Genomic DNA, 23,826 nt, shown 5'->3' with positions numbered 1-23,826 from the left:
TATAGTTAGTTGCTATTAATCAACAGGTGAGGTAGCACTAATTCTGTCCCTCTGTATTTTGATGAGGGACAGAGCCGGATTCCAAGCAGCATTTAAACAAAATCCACCATCTCTGTTAATAAGGTTGCTTGATAGTTTGATTTCAACAGCTTCCTTAATAACACTATCCCAATAGCTGGACGTGCAAGCCAGAATCTCCGTGTTGTTGTATTCCATAGGATGACCGGTGTCAAGGCAATGTTCTGCAAGAGCGGATTTGCTCGGCTGTTGTAAGCGTGTGTGACGCTTATGTTCAATACACCGGTCTTCCACAGTCCTGATTGACCAATATATGACATGCCACAACTGCAAGAAATACGATAGACCCAAGCCTTACGCATACCAAGTTCATCTTTTACGGACGCCAAAAGGGCCTTAATCTTAGAAGGTGATCGAAAAACACATTTCACATAATATTTCCGCAAAATACGGCCAATCCTGCTGGAAATGCTTCCTGCGTAAGGCAAGAAGGCCGTAGACTTAGGTGCCACTGCGTTGCTATCGTCACTCACCCGTTGCACAGAAGGCCGATGGCGCAACGCACGTTTGATCTGCCTCTCACTATAACCGTTCTGACGAAAGGTGACTTCGAGATGTGATAGCTCAGCTGCCAAACTTTCAGGGTGTGAGATAACGTGGGCCCTGTGAAACAAGGTGCGAAGTACTCCTTCACGCTCAGCTGGATGGTGACAACTATCAGCTCGCAGATACAAGTCAGTGTGAGTAGGCTTCCTATATACAGAATGTCCCAACGTACCATCAGTCTTCCTTCTGACCAACACATCAAGGAAGGGAAGGCATCCATTCTTTTCCACCTTCATAGTGAACTGAATATTCGGGTGGATTGAATTCAGATATTCCAAAAACCGGTTTAAATTCTCGCTACCATGAGGCCAAACAACAAACGTATCGTCTACATACCTGAAAATACAGGCAGGTTTCAAGGTCGCTGACTCCAATGCACGTTCCTGAAAGTCCTCCATAAACAAATTGGCCACAATAGGTGACAACGGGCTTCCCATTGCAACTCCATCAGTCTGTTCGTAGTGCTGACCATTGAATAAAGAGTAAGTGGAAGTCAGCACATGTGGAAACAAATTTGTTATCAGACTCTGATATTTTAGTCAGTTTTGATGTGGTTTCTCTTTTCACTCGCGTTCCTCTCTCTGTTTCGTTGCAGCTAGTTGAGGTTAAGTTTGGTGTCGAGATAACAAATTTGCTTCGACATGTGCTGACTTCCGATGTGGGTTGCAGGGATAATTTGGATTATGTCTTTCGGGCTGAAGCTGCGCCTGCCTTAGAAGTCGGACGTATGCGCAGGTCTGTTCCGCGGGGTGATCATCCAGAACGGGCAGTCGGTGTCACCGTGGGGGATCTTCCCCAACGCCCGCGACATGGCCTTCCGACTGGGTGCGCTGCTCGGCCTGCAGACCAACGACTCCCAGGAGCTGGCGGCCTTCCTCAGGGCGCAGGAGGCCAGCGACCTCGTCGACCGCGGCAACGAGATCCTCACTGACGACGTGAGTATAGCTGGCAGCCAGGATGCGCAGCGCTGGCTGTCGTTGGGCCCACTGGCGTCCCAGGAGGTCTAGCATCCTGTTTGGAACATCAGTTCTCCGACCGGTTAGGTACTGATGGAAGCTAATCCCTAATGTCCTAACTAACGCTGTACTTTCTTCTAGTTTCTTCCAAACATTCATTTCCTCGGCAATTCTGTGAAGAACCTTCTCATTCCTCCCTTACATAAGCTTCAGCGTAGTCTGTAACATTTTATACCGACCCTCCCTCCTGAGTCGTTCAGGCGTGTTTTCTGTGATGTTTCAGCAACCATCTACAGTCTCGTTCCTGCCGTGTGTCACTGGAATCAACCCAAGCAAATATGGCTCTTGACGGTATTTCATGAGACATTCACTGTCGACGATAAGCGTCGGTTTGTTTAGCGTTGCAAACAAAATGATTTTTAATGCGGAATTTGATGTGGTCATTCTATAAACCGGTTCCAAATTAGTCTAGTGCGATATCTGTTTTATCGACATACATATTAACAGGGACAGTAAAAGACCAAAAATAGCCGGTACTGCAACAGCGACGAAGCAGCTCTGCTGCTTGGCGGTTAGGGTGTCCCTTATTTTTCGACTTAATTATATATATAAACAAAGATGCTGTAACTTACCAAACGAAAGGATTGGTATATTGATAGAGAGAATAACAAACACAAACACACACACCAATTTCAAGCTTTCGCAACCCACGGTTGCTTCATCAGGAAAGAGGGAAGGAGAGAGAAAGACGAGGGGATGTGGATTTTAAGGGAGAGGGTAAGGAGTCATTCCAGTCCCGGGAGCGGAAAGACTTATCTTAGGGGGAAAAAGGGACAGGTATACACTCGCAAACACACACACATATCCATCCGCACATATACAGACACAAGCAGAAAAATGTAAAGGCCAATATCTCTGCTGGTGTCTGTATATTTTGGGGGAAAAATAAGGAACGTCCTAATGGCGGTGGCAGTCAGTGCAGGCCAGAGCGGCGCTTTAGCTGCTGGAGTGCTGGTTATTCTTGGTATTTTACTGCACCAGTTAATAAATGTAGATAAAACTAATATCACACTAGAGTAATTTTGAACCGTTCTATCAAATTGGAACATAAGATTCCCCTTTAAAAATCCTTTTATTTGTAACGCAAAACAAATCGATATTTTCCCTCAACGCTGGGCTTCGCTTGAAAGACGTGATGAGTAGTATTTGTTTTGGCTGGCCCCAGCTACGCACTGCAAAACCGAAATTTCAGATACATACCGAAAAATTAGAGAAAATACGCCCGACGTCTCTTAGTGACGACGTCTTGTATGAGTTTTTTTTTCTAAGTTGATTTTTTTGTCATGAGGATTTGAATAGTGACTAAGGTCTGTGTACGTGGGATGATACTGTACATCAGTGAATATTATGTTTCTGAAAATCTCAATAGATACAAACATTGTACACAGATTATTTTTAGATTTTCCCATGACAGACAAACGAACGTTCAAAGATCTTTGAGTCGATAACTCTGCCGTTGTTGTCTCTGATGTATACGAAATGAGGTATTACAATCAGTGGTGTGTAAAATGTGGTTGACTTTCGTTCGTAAGCAGGGATCTGTGAGAGTGACAAACACAATCAGTTACGAACATTATTATCGTGATATGCATGTTGTAGACACACTTTGTCGATACCGTAGGATGTTGACAAAAAACCCCGAATTGTCACTGATGTGAGTGCAAACAAGGGCAATACTCAAAAAATGGTTCAAATGGCTCCAAGCACTATGGGACCTATCTGAGGACATCAGTCCCCTAGACTTAGAACTATTTAAACCTAACCAACCTAAGGACATCACACACATCCAAGCCCGAGGCAGGATACGAACCTGCGACCGTAGCAGCAGCGCGGTTCCGGGCTGCAGCACCTAGAACGGCTCGGTCACAGCAGCTGGCCAAGGCCAGTACTCCTAATCGCATATCAGGGACGCTTTTCTACAAACACAACTAGTGAAACGGCAACTCCGTTTCCAAAAACACATTTTTATCCAGTGAGACACAAATACTTATCTTCAAGAGATTGTTGTACAATATTCCTAGCCTGTGGCAGTCGTGGTCTGAGGCTAAGTTAATTTGTAATACGGTACAGACTAGTACCCAGCGTAGGCACTGCTGTGGGAGTGTCAGGTGTTGTCGAAGAGCGGTCGATACTCTTCAGATGGCTGAGGTGCAATAACTGGATCTATAGTGGAGGCTACAACTGGAACTGGAACTGGAACTGGCGGCCAATCTAAACCTCACTGGAACTCTCTCGGCTAAAGCTGCAGAACGCGACACATGACCTGGGACCCAGTGGTACTAAGTTCCGCAGTATCAGTTCCGCGTGATGCGCGATGTGAAACATAGTTCCGCTGTGTTAGCGACCTCAGTACCAGGCCCCTGAAATTCGCTGGCAGAGTCGCTTCACTTGAGAGTGTAGGCTGTTTACCCTCCGTTGTTGGAGGAAAGTATTGCGACTTGCGGTCGCTGCAATGTATGATATACGAGTTGTGTGAGAAAAGCAATGAGACAGAATTTTTATCTACCTAAGTTGTAATTTTTTTCAACCAAAAATATTGTCCACTTCAAAGCAGTTCCCTCAGGCAGCTATCCTCCGGCGGAGTCGTTGGTCTCAGTCTTGGCAGGTGCACTGAAAGGCTTCAACTAGTAGGGCATTCAACATGTCACACACATTCCATTGAATGTTCTTGAGAGTCCTAAAATGACATCATTTTAAGATATTAAAGAATTTCATGAAAAGAAAAAGTCACAAAGACTCAGATCATGTGAACAGAGGGTCTGTGGAACAACAGGAATGCTTTTTGAGGCCAAAATTTCCGTGATGGAAGTGGCCGTGTGACATGGGGCATTGTTATGATGCAGCATCGAATTGTCCGTAGTGTTCGGTCTCATTCGTTTCACGATTTTCCTGAGCGTTTCAAGGACAACTTTGTGAATCACTTAGTTGACAGTTTGTCCTGGAGGAACAAATTCTTTATGAACTATACCCCTACTGTCATAAAAGCAAATCGGCATTGTTTTGATCTTTGGTTTGCTCATTCGAACTTTTTTCGGCCGATGAAGTGTCTCAGTGTGCCATTCCTCACTTTGCCGTGTTGTCTGACGATCTTACTAAAAAATCCAGGATTTTCCATCTGTGATAACACAACTGAACCTATCGTGGTCATTGGCAACTTCTCAAGAAGCCCAAAGCACACATTTCTTTGACTGTCCTTCTACTCAGTTTTGAGCAAATACGGCACCATTTTGCCACAGACTTTCTAGTGTTATAGATTCTGATATTCACACACATTTAATCAAATATAACAGTAATGATGATAATGTCTGGCAGTGTGACTACGAAGGCTTTCCCAGCGTAATAATTGATAATATTCTTCTCGAGTGTGCAGCCGGATAATAACGTCATCTTGACACAATATTTCAGCGGTCCACCTGGTCTCCATCTTCAGGTGAGAGTGCTGGTACACGATCTAGCCGGAAGTCAGTTCTGGCGAGATCGTGTACCAGCACTCTGACCTGAGGATGTCGGCCAGATGGACGTCTGAAATATTGTGTCCAGATGACGTTATGCTCCGGCTGCACACCCGAGAAGAATATTATCATATCTGGCAATGGTTGCCGACAAGATAAAGAATGCAGCCTATAACACTAGATTGCGTACTCACTGCAGTTCTGCTTTACCGTTTTTGGTACGACTTAGAAAGAGAAAAAAATTAATGGATGATCGCCGATGTGTCGGTTCTCGACTGTGTTCAGGAGACGTAAGGTTTGATTACGTGAAGGTGGTTTCGTGACTGACCTTCGACCCGGATTGCATTCACGCAATCAGAATCTTCGATGAAAATACGTAAGGGACCTATGTGAATAATAAGAAATGGAAATGAATGCAAAACAGTGAAATTTTGTAAAATGTTATCAGATTGGAAATTGAACACATTAATGTCTTCCCGAATACAATCGAGATACCGCGATGAAGAGCGAACCTGTAACAAAGCTTACATACACTGAAAATTCATGATGAGCTTAAAGAAAAGAATAAGCAGAGATTTTCTGTAAAGTGAAGCATCAATATATTCTCAAAGAACAAAGGCATTAAACTAGTAGACATTAACAAATATACAATGAATACAAAACTTACCTTTTGATGTTTTCTCACACATGGAGCAGTTCAACAATCGCTGCTTTTGTCTGTCCGAGATTTCTTGACACTGAAATGTTCTGGCGTGCGCACAATTTACCGAAGCGTTTTGCTTGGTGATATACATGGTTTTGACACTAAATAGCCGGCCGTTGTGGCCGAGCGGTTCTAGGCGCTTCAGTCTGGAACCGCGAGACCACTACGGTCGCAGGTTCGAATCCTGCCTCGGGCATGGATGTGTTTTATGTCCTTAGGTTAGTTAGGTTTAAATAGTTCTAAGTTCTAGGGGACTGATGACCTCAGATGTTAAGTCCCATAGTGCTCAGAGCCATTTGAACCATTTGACACTAAATAACATATAACTTGTAGCGGTGCTACATAACACGTCTTAACAAGTCGGCGACCAAACGCAAATAGGTTAATGAAGTCTATAGAAGATGTCTTAACAAATGATGGACTTTCTTTCAAATGTTTCGCAGCTTATTGCTATCGAGCGCTGTGGCAATAATTTAAATATCTGCGCCCAGCGGGTCATACTGTTTACTTGAAATATTTTAACGCTGGACGCGCGTCTTGGTGTAGGCGCACATTATAAAGTATTTTGTCTCTTTACACATGCTCTATGATGCTTAATATCTTCACTAAATAAAGCCCGATGGCTGTTCCTCTCTTTTATGACAAACATCTCATCTGCAAAGTATCTGAAATCCAATAATATTACAACCTGCAGCATGTGCAAAACTTCTGTGAAAATTTGATTTATGGTGAATATGTTTAACAGGTCACCAGTTATCTTTTTTGTTAAACGTCGATCTGATCTCACAAGAGCACGCATATGTTCGATGTTTCCGTCGACTGTTGAAGTTGAAGGTCTTCCTGAGCGAGGTTCATTTTCACTGTGTTCTCGGCCTTTCCAAAATGATCTACACAAGCGAAAACCTTGTGCTCTTGATGAGGAATGTTCGCCATAGGCCTGTTTCAACTTTTCAAAGCTCACACTCGCGGATTCCCCAGGTTTAACACAAAACTTCATTGCATAGCATTACTCTAAATTCCACTGTTCCATTTTCATTACACACAACATAAACACAACTTCACTGGTTGCGCCCTGAAAAATCACATAATGGCTGTATGGAGCTTAAACTCGGACTGAGTACCTAAGAAGCATGAGCACAACGGTCTACACAAATACACTCCTGGAAATGGAAAAAAGAACACATTGACACCGGTGTGTCAGACCCACCATACTTGCTCCGGACACTGCGAGAGGGCTGTACAAGCAATGATCACACGCACGGCACAGCGGACACACCAGGAACCGCGGTGTTGGCCGTCGAATGGCGCTAGCTGCGCAGCATTTGTGCACCGCCGCCGTCAGTGTCAGCCAGTTTGCCGTGGCATACGGAGCTCCATCGCAGTCTTTAACACTGGTAGCATGCCGCGACAGCGTGGACGTGAACCGTATATGCAGTTGACGGACTTTGAGCGAGGGCGTATAGTGGGCATGCGGGAGGCCGGGTGGACGTACCGCCGAATTGCTCAACACGTGGGGCGTGAGGTCTCCACAGTACATCGATGTTGTCGCCAGTGGTCGGCGGAAGGTGCACGTGCCCGTCGACCTGGGACCGGACCGCAGCGACGCACGGATGCACGCCAAGACCGTAGGATCCTACGCAGTGCCGTAGGGGACCGCACCGCCACTTCCCAGCAAATTAGGGACACTGTTGCTCCTGGGGTATCGGCGAGCACCATTCGCAACCGTCTCCATGAAGCTGGGCTACGGTCCCGCACACCGTTAGGCCGTCTTCCGCTCACGCCCCAACATCGTGCAGCCCGCCTCCAGTGGTGTCGCGACAGGCGTGAATGGAGGGACGAATGGAGACGTGTCGTCTTCAGCGATGAGAGTCGCTTCTGCCTTGGTGCCAATGATGGTCGTATGCGTGTTTGGCGCCGTGCAGGTGAGCGCCACAATCAGGACTGCATACGACCGAGGCACACAGGGCCAACACCCGGCATCATGGTGTGGGGAGCGATCTCCTACACTGGCCGTACACCACTGGTGATCGTCGAGGGGACACTGAATAGTGCACGGTACATCCAAACCGTCATCGAACCCATCGTTCTACCATTCCTAGACCGGCAAGGGAACTTGCTGTTCCAACAGGACAATGCACGTCCGCATGTATCCCGTGCCACCCAACGTGCTCTAGAAGGTGTAAGTCAACTACCCTGGCCAGCAAGATCTCCGGATCTGTCCCCCATTGAGCATGTTTGGGACTGGATGAAGCGTCGTCTCACGCGGTCTGCACGTCCAGCACGAACGCTGGTCCAACTGAGGCGCCAGGTGGAAATGGCATGGCAAGCCGTTCCACAGGACTACATCCAGCATCTCTACGATCGTCTCCATGGGAGAATAGCAGCCTGCATTGCTGCGAAAGGTGGATATACACTGTACTAGTGCCGACATTGTGCATGCTCTGTTGCCTGTGTCTATGTGCCTGTGGTTCTGTCAGTGTGATCATGTGATGTATCTGACCCCAGGAATGTGTCAATAAAGTTTCCCCTTCCTGGGACAATGAATTCACGGTGTTCTTATTTCAATTTCCAGGAGTGTAGAATAACGCAGCGTTGCCAGATCGCTCGTAGTGTTATCTTTCTCACTACTATTCTCACACACCTCGTAAAAGGCAAACAAAAAGTTTCGGTTTGGGTTCATTCCTGCAGCATATATGCAACGTAGAGCAACTATAATGCGAGTGAATAAGCACCGACGTATAGGCAAGGGATTACTGTGGCATTCGTGTCTTTACGTCATACGTTTGTTAAATGCGGCGACGTTACTACCAAAAGCGTTCAAACAGGACCAGCATGCTGTTATCCTTTTCTTGGCTGGTGGAGGACACATTCATCGGAGAATGAAGAATCTGTATGGTGCACCATGAGCCAGAGTGGAGGATTTGGACAGGTACAGTTGTAACGTGCTCCACTAAGGTGCGTGAGTGGCACCCAGGGTGTTGCCAAACTTGAGGATGTTAGAGGGGACCCTTTGCCATTTTATTCACGCACACCTCAATGGTGCATCCTTACCTCCCCCGTCCCCCCTGTGATGACGCCACAAGACGGCGCGAAAAAGAAGGGATGAAAATGCATAAGTGCCCTTTCCTACCACAGGTCACGTCCAAATTTCGGCGAATGGTTTTGAACAGTTTCTAAAAGCCCCAAACTGTACACAAGAGCTTAATTTACGGTCGTCCTGCCGTCCAAAGCTGTCAGAGCACGTTTAATGCGAATGCAGCCTCACGACGTCTTTAGATAGTGACGAACATTAGGGTAGAATATCGTAGGCACCTTTCAACCAAATTTCAAACTTATGTTTCGCAATGGGAGACAATTACGGGATTCCGAAAAAGTCATTCTTTCAAGGCGCATAGTACTACATGGACAATATGGATAGATTTCTATTAGGTGTGTCTTAGGATGTGAACCAATGCGGCATACCACAAGTTTGTGATAATGTTCCTGACTTACTTTTTATATAACATTTCTTTCTGTTTTTTTTTTTTTTTTTTTTTTTTATTACAATGTAATTTGCATTTATGGCTGGTGTTTCAGGAGAAGGTGAAGCTATCGCATCTGGCCTTCGCTCCGGTTGTCGAACCAGACGTGGAGGATGCGTTTGTGAGAGAGCACCCTATCACTGTACTCAAAGAGGGTCGCTTCAACAAGGTGCCGGTTCTCACTGGAGTCGACTCGGGCGAGGGCGTTCTCTTCATATTCCGTAAGTCTGCTGTCGGATACGCTTTGTGGAGGTGTCGGACTCAGACCATTGACTTAGAATCCTGAATCCTGGCCGGTGAGCGTTCTACAAGGCTTCTCTGCAATTATTGGTTGGTCATAGACACTACTGATTCCATCAACAATGACCATTCAGGTGAGACAGAACCTCACACCTCAGGTTTTTCGAAATCACAAGGAATAGCTGACATATCAGTAATTATCAACGACACATGAATAAACATTAACGTCAGAATAATTTGCTGAGGTATAAAATTTAATAGTTGATTAAAACCATGTGTCGACATATTAATTTTGGGTAATAATTTTAAGGTGATGACTTGTTTGTAATTACAAATATCGTTGTGTTTCTGAACTTCATACAATATTTACTTCCCAATTAGAAGTTACAATGGCAACACAGAGCACAATAAAAACGTAAGAAACTTCAGCACCAACAACGAAATTATAGGTTAATGATTTTGCTTTCACATTCCTATGGAATAAATTCCACTGAATACCTGTATCTAATACTGACCTGTATTGGAAATGAGATAAATGTCGAGATGGTAATACGATTAGTGATGGAAAAAATAGCTTTTGGGAAGAAATATGTAATATCAGTCTCAGGCCCAAACAGTATACAGTGCTGATGGCGACTGGTAACATTGTGGTCTTTAACAATTATGAAAAGATCTTTGTAATAGAAGTCATAAAATTTCTGTAAATATGGGCTTTCTCTAATTTTGACGTTTTTATGTTACAATTGGCAAATATCTTTCCTTCATTCTGAGTGTTCGCTTTCATGAAGTACCAATTTTTTTCTTCATATATGTTTGTAAGCATAATCATTAACTAGCTGGTTGTATGACACCTTTTGAACACATTAAACACCAGCATGAATACGGACGCTGTCATCGCGGGACATCTTACTGGAATAATGTGGAATTCTAGGGAACTGCATGGATACTAAGATAAAAAAATTGTGACAAAAAGAAACCAATGGTGAAATTTTTATGTTACATTACATTATAATACACTACCTTAATACTTGTTCCATAGATCATGAATATGACACTTTGTAATGATTTGGAACGTGTCACTTTGACATAAGTTTCCTTTGCACAATATAATTATTATTTCTTTTTCACTTACTACTTCATATCTAAAAATTCATCTATTGTCATTCAGAAATTCTTTTAATTTGTTTTTAAATGTTGGTTAGCTATCTGTCAGACTTTTAATGCTATTTGGCAAAAGACCAAAGATTTTTTTGGCAGCGTGATTCACCCCTTCCTGTGCCAAAGTCAGATTCACCCCAGAGTAGTGAAGATAATCCTTTCTTCTAGTGCTGTAGCTATGCACTTGGCTGTTATTTTTGAACTGGGATGGGTTGGTAATAACAAATTTCCTAAGTGAATATACACACATAAAAAAAGTTTTGCATCACCTCGGTTCCGAGAGTTCCAGAACCTGTACAGAAAATTGGAATAGAGATCAACATGAACATCATTTCCGCCATTTTTTTTGCTCATGAAACCACACATTGCGTGTTGTACCACCATACAGACAAACCGTCACAGGTGGTGGTCCAGATTTCTGTACACACCAATACCTTTAATACCCAGTAGCACGTCCTCTTGCATTGATGCATGTCAATATTTGTCGTGACATACTATCCACAAGTTCATCAAAGCACTGTTGGTCCTGATTGTCCCACTCCTCAATGAAGATTCGGCATAGATCCCTAAGAGTCGTTGGTGGGTCGCGTCGTCCATAAACAGCCCTTTTCAATCTATCCCAGGCATGATCGATAGGGTTAATGTTTGGAGGACGTGCTGGCCACTCTAGTTGAGCGATGTCGTTATCCTGAAGGAAGTCATTCACAAGGTGTGCACGGAGGGGGGGGGGGGGCGGGGGCGACCTGGCGTCCATGAAGACGAATGCCTCACCAATATGCTGCCGATATGGTTGTACTATCGGTCGGTGGATGGCATTTACATATCGTACAGCCGTTAAAGCGCCTTCCGTGACCAGCAGCGGCGTACGTCGGCCCACATAATGCCACCCCAAAACAGAGGGAACCTCCATCTTGCTGGACTCGCTGCACAGTGTGTCTAAGGCGTTCAGCCTGAGCGGGTTGCCTTCCGTCTCCGACGATTGTCTGGTTGACACTCATCGGTGAAGACAACGTGATGCCAATCCTGAGCGGTCCATTCGGCATGTTGTTGGCCCATCTGTATCGCGCTTCATGGCGTCGTGGTTGCAAAGATAGACCTCGCCATGGACATCAGGAGTGATGTTGAGCATCATGCAGCCTATTGCTCACAGTTTGAGTTGTAACAAGACTTACTGTGGCTGCCCGAAAGGCATTAGTCAAAATAGTGACGTTGCTGTCAGGGTTCCTCCAGCCATAATCCGTAGGTAGCGGTCATCCACTGCATTAGTAGCCCTAGGGCGGCCTGAGCAAGACATGTCATCGACAGTTCCTGTCTCTCTGTATTTCCTCCATGCCCGAACACCATCGCTTGGGTTCATTTCGAGACGCCTGGACACTTCCCTTGTTGAGAGCCATCCTGGCACAAAGTAAGAATGCGGACGCGATCGAACCACGGTATTGATCGTCTAGGCATGGTTGAATTACAGGCAACACGAGCCGTGTACCTCCTTCCTGGTGGAATGACTAACTGATCGGCTGTCGGACCCCCTCCGTCTAATAGGTGCTGCTCAAGCATGGTTGTTTACATCTTTGGGTAGGTTTAGTGACCTCTCTGAACAGTCAAAGGGACTGTGTCTGTGATACAATATCCACAGTCACTGTCTCTCTTCAGAAGTTCTGGGAACCGGGATGGTGCAAAACTTTTTTTGATGTGTGTATGTGGAGGTACTGTGAATATTCCAAGTTACTTAGATAAATGTCTGCAAGATGATCTTCGGTGGGATCCAGCTGTTAGTCTGATTATACACGCTTTTGTGCAACGAATACTTTTTCTCTTAATGATGAATTAACCCAAAGTATGATGCCATATGAAATCAGCGAATGAAAATAGGCATAGTAGGCTAATTTACTGATATGTTTATCACCAAAATTTGCAGTAACCCTAACAGCATAAGTAGCTAAACCGAACCGTTTCAGCAGATCAGCAATATGTTTTCACAATTCAATTTCTCATCAATGTACACACCAAGAAATTTTGTATATTCTGCCTTAGCAACAGTCTTCTTTTCATAGTCTACATTTATCAGTGGTGATATCTTATTTGCTGTAAAGAATTACATATACTGTGTTTTCTCAAAATTTTGTGAGAGTCCATTTGCAGAGAACAATTTCATAATTTTCTGAATGACGATATTTACAATTTCCCAAGCTGTTTCTTGTTTGTTGGGTGTGATAACTATACTTGTATCATCAGCAAAAACAACTAGCTTTGTGTCCTCATGAATATAGCGTGGCAAGTGATTAATGTATATTAAGGATAAGGGACCCAAGACTGAATCCTGATACCTCCCAAGTTAGTTGTTGATTTCTGCAGATTACCTGTACTGTTAACTTCAACCATCTGCGTTCTTCCAGTTAATTATGAAGTAAACCATTTGTGCACTGTCACAATGCTTAAGCTTATCTAGAAGAATTTCATGATTCATACAGTCAAATGCCTTTGAGAAATCGCATAATATTCCAGTGGTTGCTGTTCAGTTATTTAAAGCATTTAATATTTGACCAGTGAAAAATATATATAACTTATTCTATTAAAAAGCTTTTCTGAAAAGAACACTGAAATTTTGTTAGTACTTAATTTTTACAAAAATATATTATGCTACTCTTGAATACATTACTTTTTCAAGAATTTTGGATAAAGCTGTCAGAACTGAAATATGGCTGTAGTTGTTAGCACCAACCTATCCACTTTTTTATGCAACAATTTAACAGTAGCGTTTTACAATTTATCTGACGAAATGCCCTATTTTGGTGAGCTACTATATATGTGTGTGTGTGTGTGGCTGAGAATCCTACTCATCTGTTGTGAACAAGCTTTTAGTACTGTACTCTGTTAGAAATGCCATCAATTCCGTGTGAGCTTTTACTTTTGAGTCAATTTATTATTTTCCTAATTTCAGTAGATGAGGTGAGTTGAATTTCAATTTTAACAAATTGCATAGGTATTGCCTCTTCCATATATTTCCTTGCATTTTCTAATTAATAGCTGGATCCTTTTTTTGTTAACAATCTCTTCATTGAGTTTGAGAAAAATACGGTTTTCCTGTGCTCTCAGTTGTCTGTTTCCCTTTTAACAGTATTCCAAATTGTTTTAATTTTATTATCAGATGTGCTAATCTTAGATGTAATGCATATAATTCTGGACTTTTAATAACTTTTCTCAATACAGTGCAGTAGTTTCTACAATGTTTCAGTATTTCTGGATCATTACTCCTCGTAGCTATAAGCTACATTGCCCTTTTCTGTTTACAAATATTTTCATCCCTTTAGTAAGTCATGGTTTTTTAGATGGTTTCATACAATTATATTTCACTGCCTTATTAGGGAAATTGTTTTCAAATATACTAGAAACGTATCATGAAGTAGGTTAAATTTTAAATTAGCACCAGGTTCGCTGTACACCTCATCCCATTCTGTCACAAGCTTTCCCTAAAATTTTCAATTGTTATATTGTTAACTGAACGCACTATTTTGGAGGACTGTTATGCGTTACTGTATGGAGTTATGTCATATATTGTAACAAGCTGTTCATCATGATCAGACAGACCATTCTTAACAGAAAAAGTATTTATTCGATTAAATTTATCTTGATCTATAAAAACATTGTCTATCACTGCGGTGCTTTCCTGTACCATCCCAGTAGGAAAATCAGTAACTGACGTCAAACTGAAAGAACCAAATAATACTTCAGTGTCAATATTTCTATCGAACTCTTTCAGAAAATCTACATTCAGATCCCCACAAACAATCAGTTTCTTCCCTATGTCTGACACATAGCACAACAAATAATCAAAGTTTTTGAAAAACAGCTGAAAATTTCCCAATGGGGACCTATACATGGATACAGTTATAACATTATCATTATTTAATTTAAGATCACAAGCACATGCTTCTATATATTGCCCTACACACAATTTTTTACTTTCTACATTTTTCACACTATACCAGATTTTAACGTATATGGCAACCCGCTCCTCTTTCCATAGTGTCTCTACTTACATGTGCTGAAAGCATATACCCACCTACATTTACCTTTTCCATACCTGTGATTATATGATGTTCAGACAGCCCCTTAGTTTCTAAATCTCCTAAATAAACAAGAGGAGCACCTACTTCATTTTTTAATCCCCTGATATTCTAATGAAATATACTAACATTATTTTTCATTGTGATTTTACGAGAATCTTGTGACATACCAATATTATTTTTCACTGTTCTTTTATGAGAGTCTTGTGATGTTCTAACATCTCAGATACCCTCGTACCTGAACTTCTCATTAAGCTTAATTTCATTCAAAGTTGAATCATTGGACACTGATCTTAGCCTAAAAAAGAGGTACTCCCATGAGTTTCAGTGTCCCACCCTTCAAAATTTTGCCATCATCCCATCCAGTTTTACGAATTATTCTGCTTTTGTACAATTGCCTGAGTCGACCACTTTAGTTGCTTCCAGAGGTCGAGCTACGTATTACAGCTGCTTGAGTGGGACATACCACCTGTCGAACACGCCAAGCAAATAGTAAGAAACAAATTTATAAGTACATGTAAAGCTACTCTGAAAATTTACATCTACATCAATACACCACCGGGCAGTTCAAGGTGTCTGGCGCAAGATACATTGTGTTCTCCTGTTACTTCTCTCCTTCCCCGTTGAAGTCTCAAATTGTGCGCTGGGAGATCAAATTTTTATAAGCTTCCGTGTAATCTCGAATCTCTCTCATTTTGCCTTCGTGTTCTTTTCGGTAGATGCACGTAGGAAGAGGCAACATATTGTTTGACTCCTCTAGGAACGTACGCTGTTTGAATTCCAACAATAAACCTAACCGTAACGCACAATGTCTCCCTTGTAGCATCTGCTGCTGCAGTTGGATGAAAATCTCACTGATGTTTTTGCGATTATTAAACGAAACTGTGACGAAACACAATACTCATCTTTGGATAGCCTCTATTTTCACTATTAATCCTAAAAGCGCGCTTGGTAAGCGATCTTTTTCGTTGGTGGACTGCATATACCGAAGATTGTCCCAAGGAATTTCAGTCTGTCATTTGCCTTTCCTAAGATAAGTTTTATGTGGTGGTTCCACTTCAAGGCACTCCATACGCATACTCGCCCCTATTTAATTGTCGTGTATGTTTCAAGAGGTTGTGAGAGGTGGCATGAGCCCCCTCTCATATTTCTATCTTACGATTCTCCTCTTTAGTTGCATGCGGTGGAGGGTTGCTTTTCCTTAACACGCGTACTTCCCACGCAGCGTCTCTCGTCACCCGGGTGGGCCGGTGACAGGCGGGCTCGGTGGAACTGGAGAGAGTTAAGCCGACGTGTGTGAGGCAGTCGAGTGAATGCTTTTCAGACGCCGACATTGTCAAGAGACACGCCCGCTGGGGTGTGAAGTAGCGGCTGGGCTAGAGGTTCCGTTACTTCAGAGAAACTTTGCGAAAACACTTTCTGGCGGGCTACCAGCGAGGCGTGGGAATGACTTGTGTACCCACGCAGTTGTGGCGGGAAAATTCCCGCACTTTCTGCAAAATCAGCACAGAAATTGGCGCCAAGAATCTCCATTGGTGGAATGGTAGTGCTCCGGCAATGGAGTGGAATTTCCGCCGGTTTTCGAGTTGCTGATTGGAACGTAACCACGGCCACTGTCGTGGGGGCGGGAATGTTCGGTGTTCGGCCTGTGCGGGTGCTCTGGGTAGTCGGCTGTCGCCTTTCGGTCGAGGACGTTGAAGCAGCCAGCCCTCGCCTGCGGTACGCCAGATCGTGTTCTGGGAGATAAGAAGACTGTTGGTAATGTACGTCCGCAGCACCGGCAGATAGGGATTTTCCTAGGTGATAATCAGAGCTCAGCAGAGCGCGCCTGTTCATCCTTTTCTAACTTTGTTCAGTTTCGAGTAGCAGCAATTACTATTGGGTTAGCTGTGTGTCTCTCTTGAGATTTGAGTGGAAAGGAATTGGCTCCACATACCACTTCGTCTTAAACCTCACGATCTAAGTTAGGGACAACTTCACCTTTACTGTGTTTGTATGAATCTCCAATTTTAGCCAATTTGATGTTTTATATTTCCTGTGTCTCTTTTACTATTCTGCGTTTAATCTTAATAAATCATATTGTTATTTTGGACAGAACTTTCTTTCTGTTAATCAATAGAGCAACCCTATCATTCCTCACTATGCTAATGAAACCTTTGTTTATTTAACTTATTTATCAAATTAAATTATTGCAGGTGCCAAACTCTCTTCTACTCCACTAGCAGGGTTGATTAGAGTCAGTTCGCGTATTTGTTTTATCCTTGTGCAACAGCAAAAGTCGGAGTTAGAATAGGGGGGGCTTAGAGCATGATTTACACATGTGGATTCTAGTAGAATTTAGTGATAAATACACTACTAGCCCCGGCACCTCGCAGTTGTTCGGCAATCCTGTAATAGCACAATAACGTCTCTTTCCGCCTATTTATATACCACATGTCAGATTTGTTTACGTTGAGGGTCGAGTGAAAATACCGGCGCGAAGTGTCGACTCTCAGCAGGTCTTCTTGCATTTCGATATAATTTCCTGGCGCTGCTACATCTCTGTATACAACAGCGTCCTCCGAGAAGAACCACATGTAAGACGTTTTCCAGTAGGTTATTGTATACACTGATGCCCAAAATTAAAGCAACAAACGGAAAGTTTGCAAGATTGCTTTTATTTTGTCACAAAACGATATAAACAGGTAACAGTAAAGTGGAAACACTGTAAAGAATACAGAATTGACAAAAATGTTCTTCGTTTTTTTCCAACTTAAGGGATTTGCACACACATTCCGACAACTGGTTAATGTGCTCAGTATGGGGTCTGACTACCTCTGGCAGCAATACACAGACCAGACAATGACGGGCCATGCTGTGAATAATGTCACTAGTCTCGTGTTGAGGCAATAACGCCCATTCTTTCTGTAGAAACTGCTCACAATCTTCGAGAGTGGTTGGTGACTTGATGCAAGCCATCTTCCTAGTGAATTCCAGGCATGCTACTCGTCTATGGGATTCAAATCGGGAGAGCGAGCAGGCGACGCCATGTATGCAACATCTTCCGTTTCCAAGAAAAATCAACCACCTGTGCTATATGAGGTCGAGCATTATGGTCCACCAGTAAGAAGTCTGGGCCCACAGCACCTCGCAATAACCGTAAACGAGATCCCAAGATCTCGTCACGATACCTGAGAGCAGTTAAACCTTGCCGATTCACCTGTACAATTTCGTGAAGAGGGGTTCTAGAGGTAACTATTACACTATTATGGATCCTCCACGATACCAATCTCCTTCCACAATATTTGGGTCCCGAAATCGTGTTCCACATTCCCTCTATGTGCGAATCCCTCGCGAATCACTTTCCAGTCCACTGTTAGATTGTCCAAGTAGCATGTTGATGACTCCATTCTAGACGTACTCTACTGTGAAGACGCGTAAGAGGTACACATACAACAGGTCTCTGACAATAAAGGCTGTTCTGCTGAAGCCTTCTGCAAACCCGTTTACCTCGATACTACACGTCCAGTAGATGCTGCGAGGTCATATGCCAGTTGCCGTGCAGTTTTAAGTCGGTACTGTCCTGCCCTTACAACCAAAATACGGTCATCTCTTCTGAAGTCACACGTGGTCGCCCTGCCTTGGTCTTCGGGATACAGTTTCGGTCTCTATAAACTGTCGCCACATCCGAGGAACAAAGAACGATTCACATTAAGACATGAGGCCAAATCAGTTTGCGACTGTCCTGCCTTCCACTGCAGAGAGTCTGGTAGGAATCTTCTCTGAGCCATCCTGCACCGCCTGTGACTGTGTACACAGCGATTGTGGATATCGGGCTACCCGGCAACACTACCTAGTTTCGTAGGTGCCCTGACATCATCGTTGGCACGGTTGTCCGTTGACTGGAATGCCATCTTCCGCGCAGAACACCATCGAACGGACATCTGGTTGACAGTTCGTACGATTACATCGTGAATTAGACATAGGGCGGGGAAACAGCTTTAATTTTGGACTACAGTGTATATTATGAACAGAAATGGTCTTATAATATTCTCTTGAGACATGCCAGAAGTTTTACGTCCAGAGGTTTATGCTCGTTAAGAATTATATACTGAGTTCTAGTTGCTGGGAATTCCTCAATCCAATTACAAACATGAACTAATATTTTATACGCTGATATTTTGTTCATTAAGCGATAGTACGGAAATGTATCGAGTGTCTGTGTCAATAAACACGACATCACATGGGCGCTGGTATATACTGCCTTTAGGGTCTCGTGGAAGAGCATAGAGAGCCAGGTTAAACACGTTCATGATATGGAATCCATACAATCATCATTAGAGATAAAGTTGGTGACAAAGTGATACATACTTAAAACAGTACTGAGATAAAATTTTGTGCAGGCTGTTCCTTCTTAGAATGGTTGAGATCACGAAGCAACCCTTCTGTCCTTCCATCCGTCGCTTCCCTTCATCCCTTACCCAGATCACATGATTTCGTGATGTGCTTCTGTTTGTCTACTCTAAACTGTAATTTTTAATTTTCCTTCAGGAGGTCACTGCTATATCGTGTTCTGCGAATATTTTTGTTAATAACGCTCTGTTGACCTTTCCAACATCCCAACGCCACTACCACTACACCACCAGGTGACGTGTAACAATACGTAGTTTTTCTAATGGCAGTGCCCAGTCAGTTGCCCGCCGGACTAGCCGCGCGGTCTAACACACTGCTTCTCTAGCGGGAAGGCGTGCCGGTCCCCGGCACGAATCCGCCCGGCGGGTTAGTGTCGAGGTCCGGTGTGCCGGCCAGCCTGTGGATGGTTTTTAAGGCGGTTTTCTTTCTGCCTCGGTGAATGCAGGCTGGTCCCCCTTATTCCGCCTCAGTTACACTATGTCGGCGATTGCTGCGCAACCACTGTCTCCACGTACACGTACACCATAATTCCTCAAACACGCAAACATTTGGGATTGCACTCGTCTGGTATGAGACATTCCCAGGGAGTGGGGCGGTGGGGGGGGGGGGGGGGGCGACTGGCGGCCGAAACGCACAATAACCCTGGATTCGGTGTGGGGCGGCGGTGGGGTGAGTAGACTGCTGTAGCCTGTTCCGGGGTTGTGAACCACTGAGGTTCTATGGCGGGCGAAGCCTCTCTGTCGTTCTAGGTACCCGGTTCAGCCCCTAATACACCCAGTCAGTTGAGCAGACTGAAATTATGTGACATCATATTCTTTGTGAAGTCTTCTTTTGTCTGGTAAGCAAACTGTTTTGACACTATGTTAATTGTAATGTTGTTCAAATGTTGTGTTTGCACTTTTATGACAATTGGTGATGCTTTTGCCAGATATTCTCAGCAGAGACTATGCCCGAAACGGATAAATGAAAAATTCTCACTCTGCAGCGGAGTGTGCGCAGATGTGAAACTTCCTGGTAGATTAAAACTCGAACTCGGGACCTTTGACTTTTGCGGACAAAATTTGTTTTCTCCTCAAAACTGTATTTGACAAAATAACGCTACAGAGATATATCACAGTAACATATGAACAAAATAATCACTTCATGAATTCTTATGCACATTGTAACGTATTCACACTCGAGTGTTATGTGTGGATAGGTAAAAGTTCCGAATTCGAGTCTAGTCCGGCAGACAGTTTTAGCCTGCCAGGAAGTTCCACATCAGCGCACACTCCGCTGCAGAATGAAAATTAATTCTGGAAACATTTCCCAGACTATGGCTAAGCGACGTCTCCACAATATCCTTTCTTCCTGGAGTGCTAGTCCTGGAAGTTTCACAAGAGATCTTTTATGAAGTTCTGAAAGTTGGAGATGAGGTATTGGTGGAAGAAAGCTGGGAGGACAGATCGTGCATCGTCCTTGGTTAGTTGAGTTTGTAGAGCTCTTACCTCCGAAAGACAAAGGTCCCGTGTTCGAGACTCGGTCTAGCATACAGTTTTAATCTGGCTGGAAATTTCAAGATAATTGTGTACACTTATTTTCAGCGGCCAAAAATCGGTGGAAAAGGCATGTTCAGTATTCACATAATGGTCACAGGCCTCCAGTGCGACTTTTTGTTAGAACTTAAACTAGATTTGATTCAAATTATTCAGGGCGTTTTAGAGTTATGACTGTACGTCATCAGTTTTTGACCTCTTCTAACAAATAGGAACCCTTGGGGAAGGAAGGGCTTAACGTCCCGTCGACATCGAGGTTGTTAGAGACCGAGCAGAAGCTCGGATTGTGTCAAGGGTGGGGAAGGAAATCGGCAGTGCACTTTCAAAGGAGCCATCCCTGCATTTGCCTGGAGCGACTTAGGGAAATTACGGAAACCCTATATCAGGATGGCGGGACACGGGTCTGAACCGTCGTCCTGCCGAATGCGAGTCCAGTGTGCTAACCACTGCGCCATTTCGTTCGGTAGAGGGTCCATTGGGTGTCGTCCCCTTACGATAATGGTGTTCTAATACTGTGTCGTGTACGTACCATGTTAGGTTGAATTTAATCCAGAGCTGTACCGGAACACAAAAGCATAAACTCTCTCTCTCTCTTTCTCGCCTCGCCTCGCCTCGCCTCGACCGCGTCACGTCGCAATTTTCAATTCTGGGCGCGTAGTGAGCACGTAGAGGACCCCACGACGTGCGAAGTGGTACTGAGGGGCTCCACCTCATTTCGTGCAGCCTACATAACGTAACTGCATGTGTTTCCTTCTTCATGAGAATGTTGGGCCGCACACTGCTGGTGGAACAACAACACTTCTCTCCAGCGTTTCACCACGCACCATACTGCCCGGACATGGCTCCCTCTGGTATTCGCCTCTGCTCACATGAACCGCTCTCTGTGAGGACATCATTTTGGCAAACACAGTGAACTGCAGACCAGAGCATGAAATTGACGGACAGCACAGGTGGCTGCGTTCTATGACGAAAGTACCACGCTACGACAAATGTCTAAGCCAGGCCGGCGACTAGTTAGAGAAGCAGTTGGAAGGTTGTAGCTAGACGTGGCAAATAAAACATTTTTGGTTTTAACTGTGATCCCCACTTCGCGACCGATCGGAGGGGAAAAAAGCAGTCGTACTTTCACTCTCTCTAAAATACTTTAGATAAAACCAAATGTCTGAGAATTTCTGTGCAGAAACGAAGTTGCATGTGAATGTTTTAAAAAAAAAAATACAACGTATTGAACTTCCTCCCAATTATTTTGGTTATAAAGCTAATATGAACAGTGTACTGTACCCGTCCTCTGATCTACAGGTGACGGCTACCTGACAGAGCCGGAAGTCCTGAGAACGTTCAACGAGAAGTTCGAGGTCGCCACGGCGCCGGACATCCATCTGCCAACGGAGGAGGAGCGGATAAACGCCACGCGGGAGCTCCACGACTTCTACTTTGGGGAGGGAGACATCACGCTAGACGATGCGCAGTCGCTTGTCGATGTGAGCAGACTCCAGCGAATCTTCTCTGCTCTTTGTTGCACATCTTCTGTGGGACCTTGGTCTTCATTTCTTTCATACTAGACACTGATGGCAGTTTCTACTCTTATTATCTTATTATACTCTTATTATCTTATTCTATTAGATACAGGCTCCCAGGTAGATGCCATTTTCCTTGACTTCCGGAAGCAGTTCGATACAGTTCCGCATTGTCGCCTGATAAAGTAAGAGCCTACGGAATATCAGACCAGCTGTGTGGCTAGATTGAACAGTTTTTAGCAAACAGAACACAGCATTTGTTATCAATGGAGAGACGTCTACAGACGTTAAAGTAACCTCTGGCGTGCCACAGGGGAGTGTTATGGGACCATTGCTTTTCACAATATATATAAATGACCTAGGAGATAGTGTTGGAAGTTCCATGCGGCTTTTCGCGGATGATGCTGTAGTATACAGAAAAGTTGCAGCATTAGAAAATTGCAGCGAAATGCAGGAAGATCTGCAGCGGATAAGCACTTGGTGCATGGAGTGGCAACTGACCCTGAACATAGACAAATGTAATGTAGTGCGAATACATAGAAAGAAGGATCCTTTATTGTATGATTATATGATAGCGGAACAAACACTGGTAGCAGTTACTTCTGTAAAATATCTGGGAGTATGCGTGCGTAACGATTTGAAGTGGAATGATCATATAAAATTAATTGTTGGTAAGGTGGGTGCCAGGTTGAGATTCATTGGCTGAGTCCTTAGAAAATGTAGTCCATCAACAAAGGAGGTGGCTTACAAAATGGCTCTGAGCACTATGGGACTCAACTGCTGTGGTCATCAGTCCCCTAGAACTTAGAACTACTTAAACCTAACTAACCTAAGGACATCACACACATCCATGCCCGACGCAGGATTCGAACCTGCAACCGTAGTAGTCGCACGGTTCCTGACTGCGCGCCTAGAACCGCGAGACCACCGCGGCCGGCGGGTGGCTTACAAAACACTCGTTCGACCTATACTTGAGTACTGCTCATCAGTGTGGGATCCATGCCAGGTCGGGTTGGCAGAGGAGATAGAGAAGATCCAAAGAAGAGCGGTGCGTTTCATCACAGGGTTATTTGGTAAGAGCGATAGCGTTACGGAGATGTTTAGTAAAGTCGAGTAGCAGACTCTGCAAGAGAGGCGCTCTGCATCGCGGTGTAGGTTGCTGTTCAGGTTTCGAGAGGGTGAGTTTCTGGATGAGGTATCGAATATATTGCTTCCCCCTACTTACACCTCCCGAGGAGATCACGAATGTAAAATTAGAGAGATTCGAGCGCGCACTGAGGCTTTCCGGCAGTCGTTCTTCCCGCGAACCATACGCGACTGGAACAGGGAAGGGAGGTAATGACAGTGGCACGTAAAGTGCCCCCCGCCACACACCTTTGGGTGGCTTGTGGAGTATAAATGTAGATGTAGATGTAGATGTAGATTATCCCACAGATGGTGTTCATATTACATGCTGTCTGGAGGATAGTATGACCAAGTATCGTATACAGGCTGTCTTTTCAGTGTGTATGGAAAGTCAAAGGGCATACAGATAATGCTGAAATGAATGAAAACTTATGTGGAGTTTTTTACGCTTACCGGTAATAACTACTATGTTATCAGTG

At 44.1% G+C, this 23,826-nt stretch overlaps 1 protein-coding gene across 1 annotated transcript in view; it reads left to right on the top strand.

Annotated features, from left to right (window-relative positions):
• LOC126198497 (venom carboxylesterase-6-like) overlaps positions 1-23,826 on the top strand; it is a 127,215-nt gene that overhangs the window by 77,164 nt on the left and 26,225 nt on the right. The window contains exons 5-7 of the mRNA XM_049934871.1: positions 1,360-1,559; positions 9,372-9,537; positions 22,005-22,186. Of these exons, the coding sequence (XP_049790828.1) occupies positions 1,360-1,559; positions 9,372-9,537; positions 22,005-22,186 (548 nt within the window). The remainder of the gene's footprint in view (positions 1-1,359; positions 1,560-9,371; positions 9,538-22,004; positions 22,187-23,826) is intronic.

Source organism: Schistocerca nitens, chromosome 8 (genome assembly GCF_023898315.1).
Source record: "Schistocerca nitens isolate TAMUIC-IGC-003100 chromosome 8, iqSchNite1.1, whole genome shotgun sequence".
In the NCBI taxonomy this organism is placed as follows: Eukaryota; Metazoa; Arthropoda; class Insecta; order Orthoptera; family Acrididae; genus Schistocerca; species Schistocerca nitens.
The sequence above is the reverse complement of the archived record's forward strand: the minus strand, read 5'-3'. Positions and strand labels throughout refer to the sequence as shown.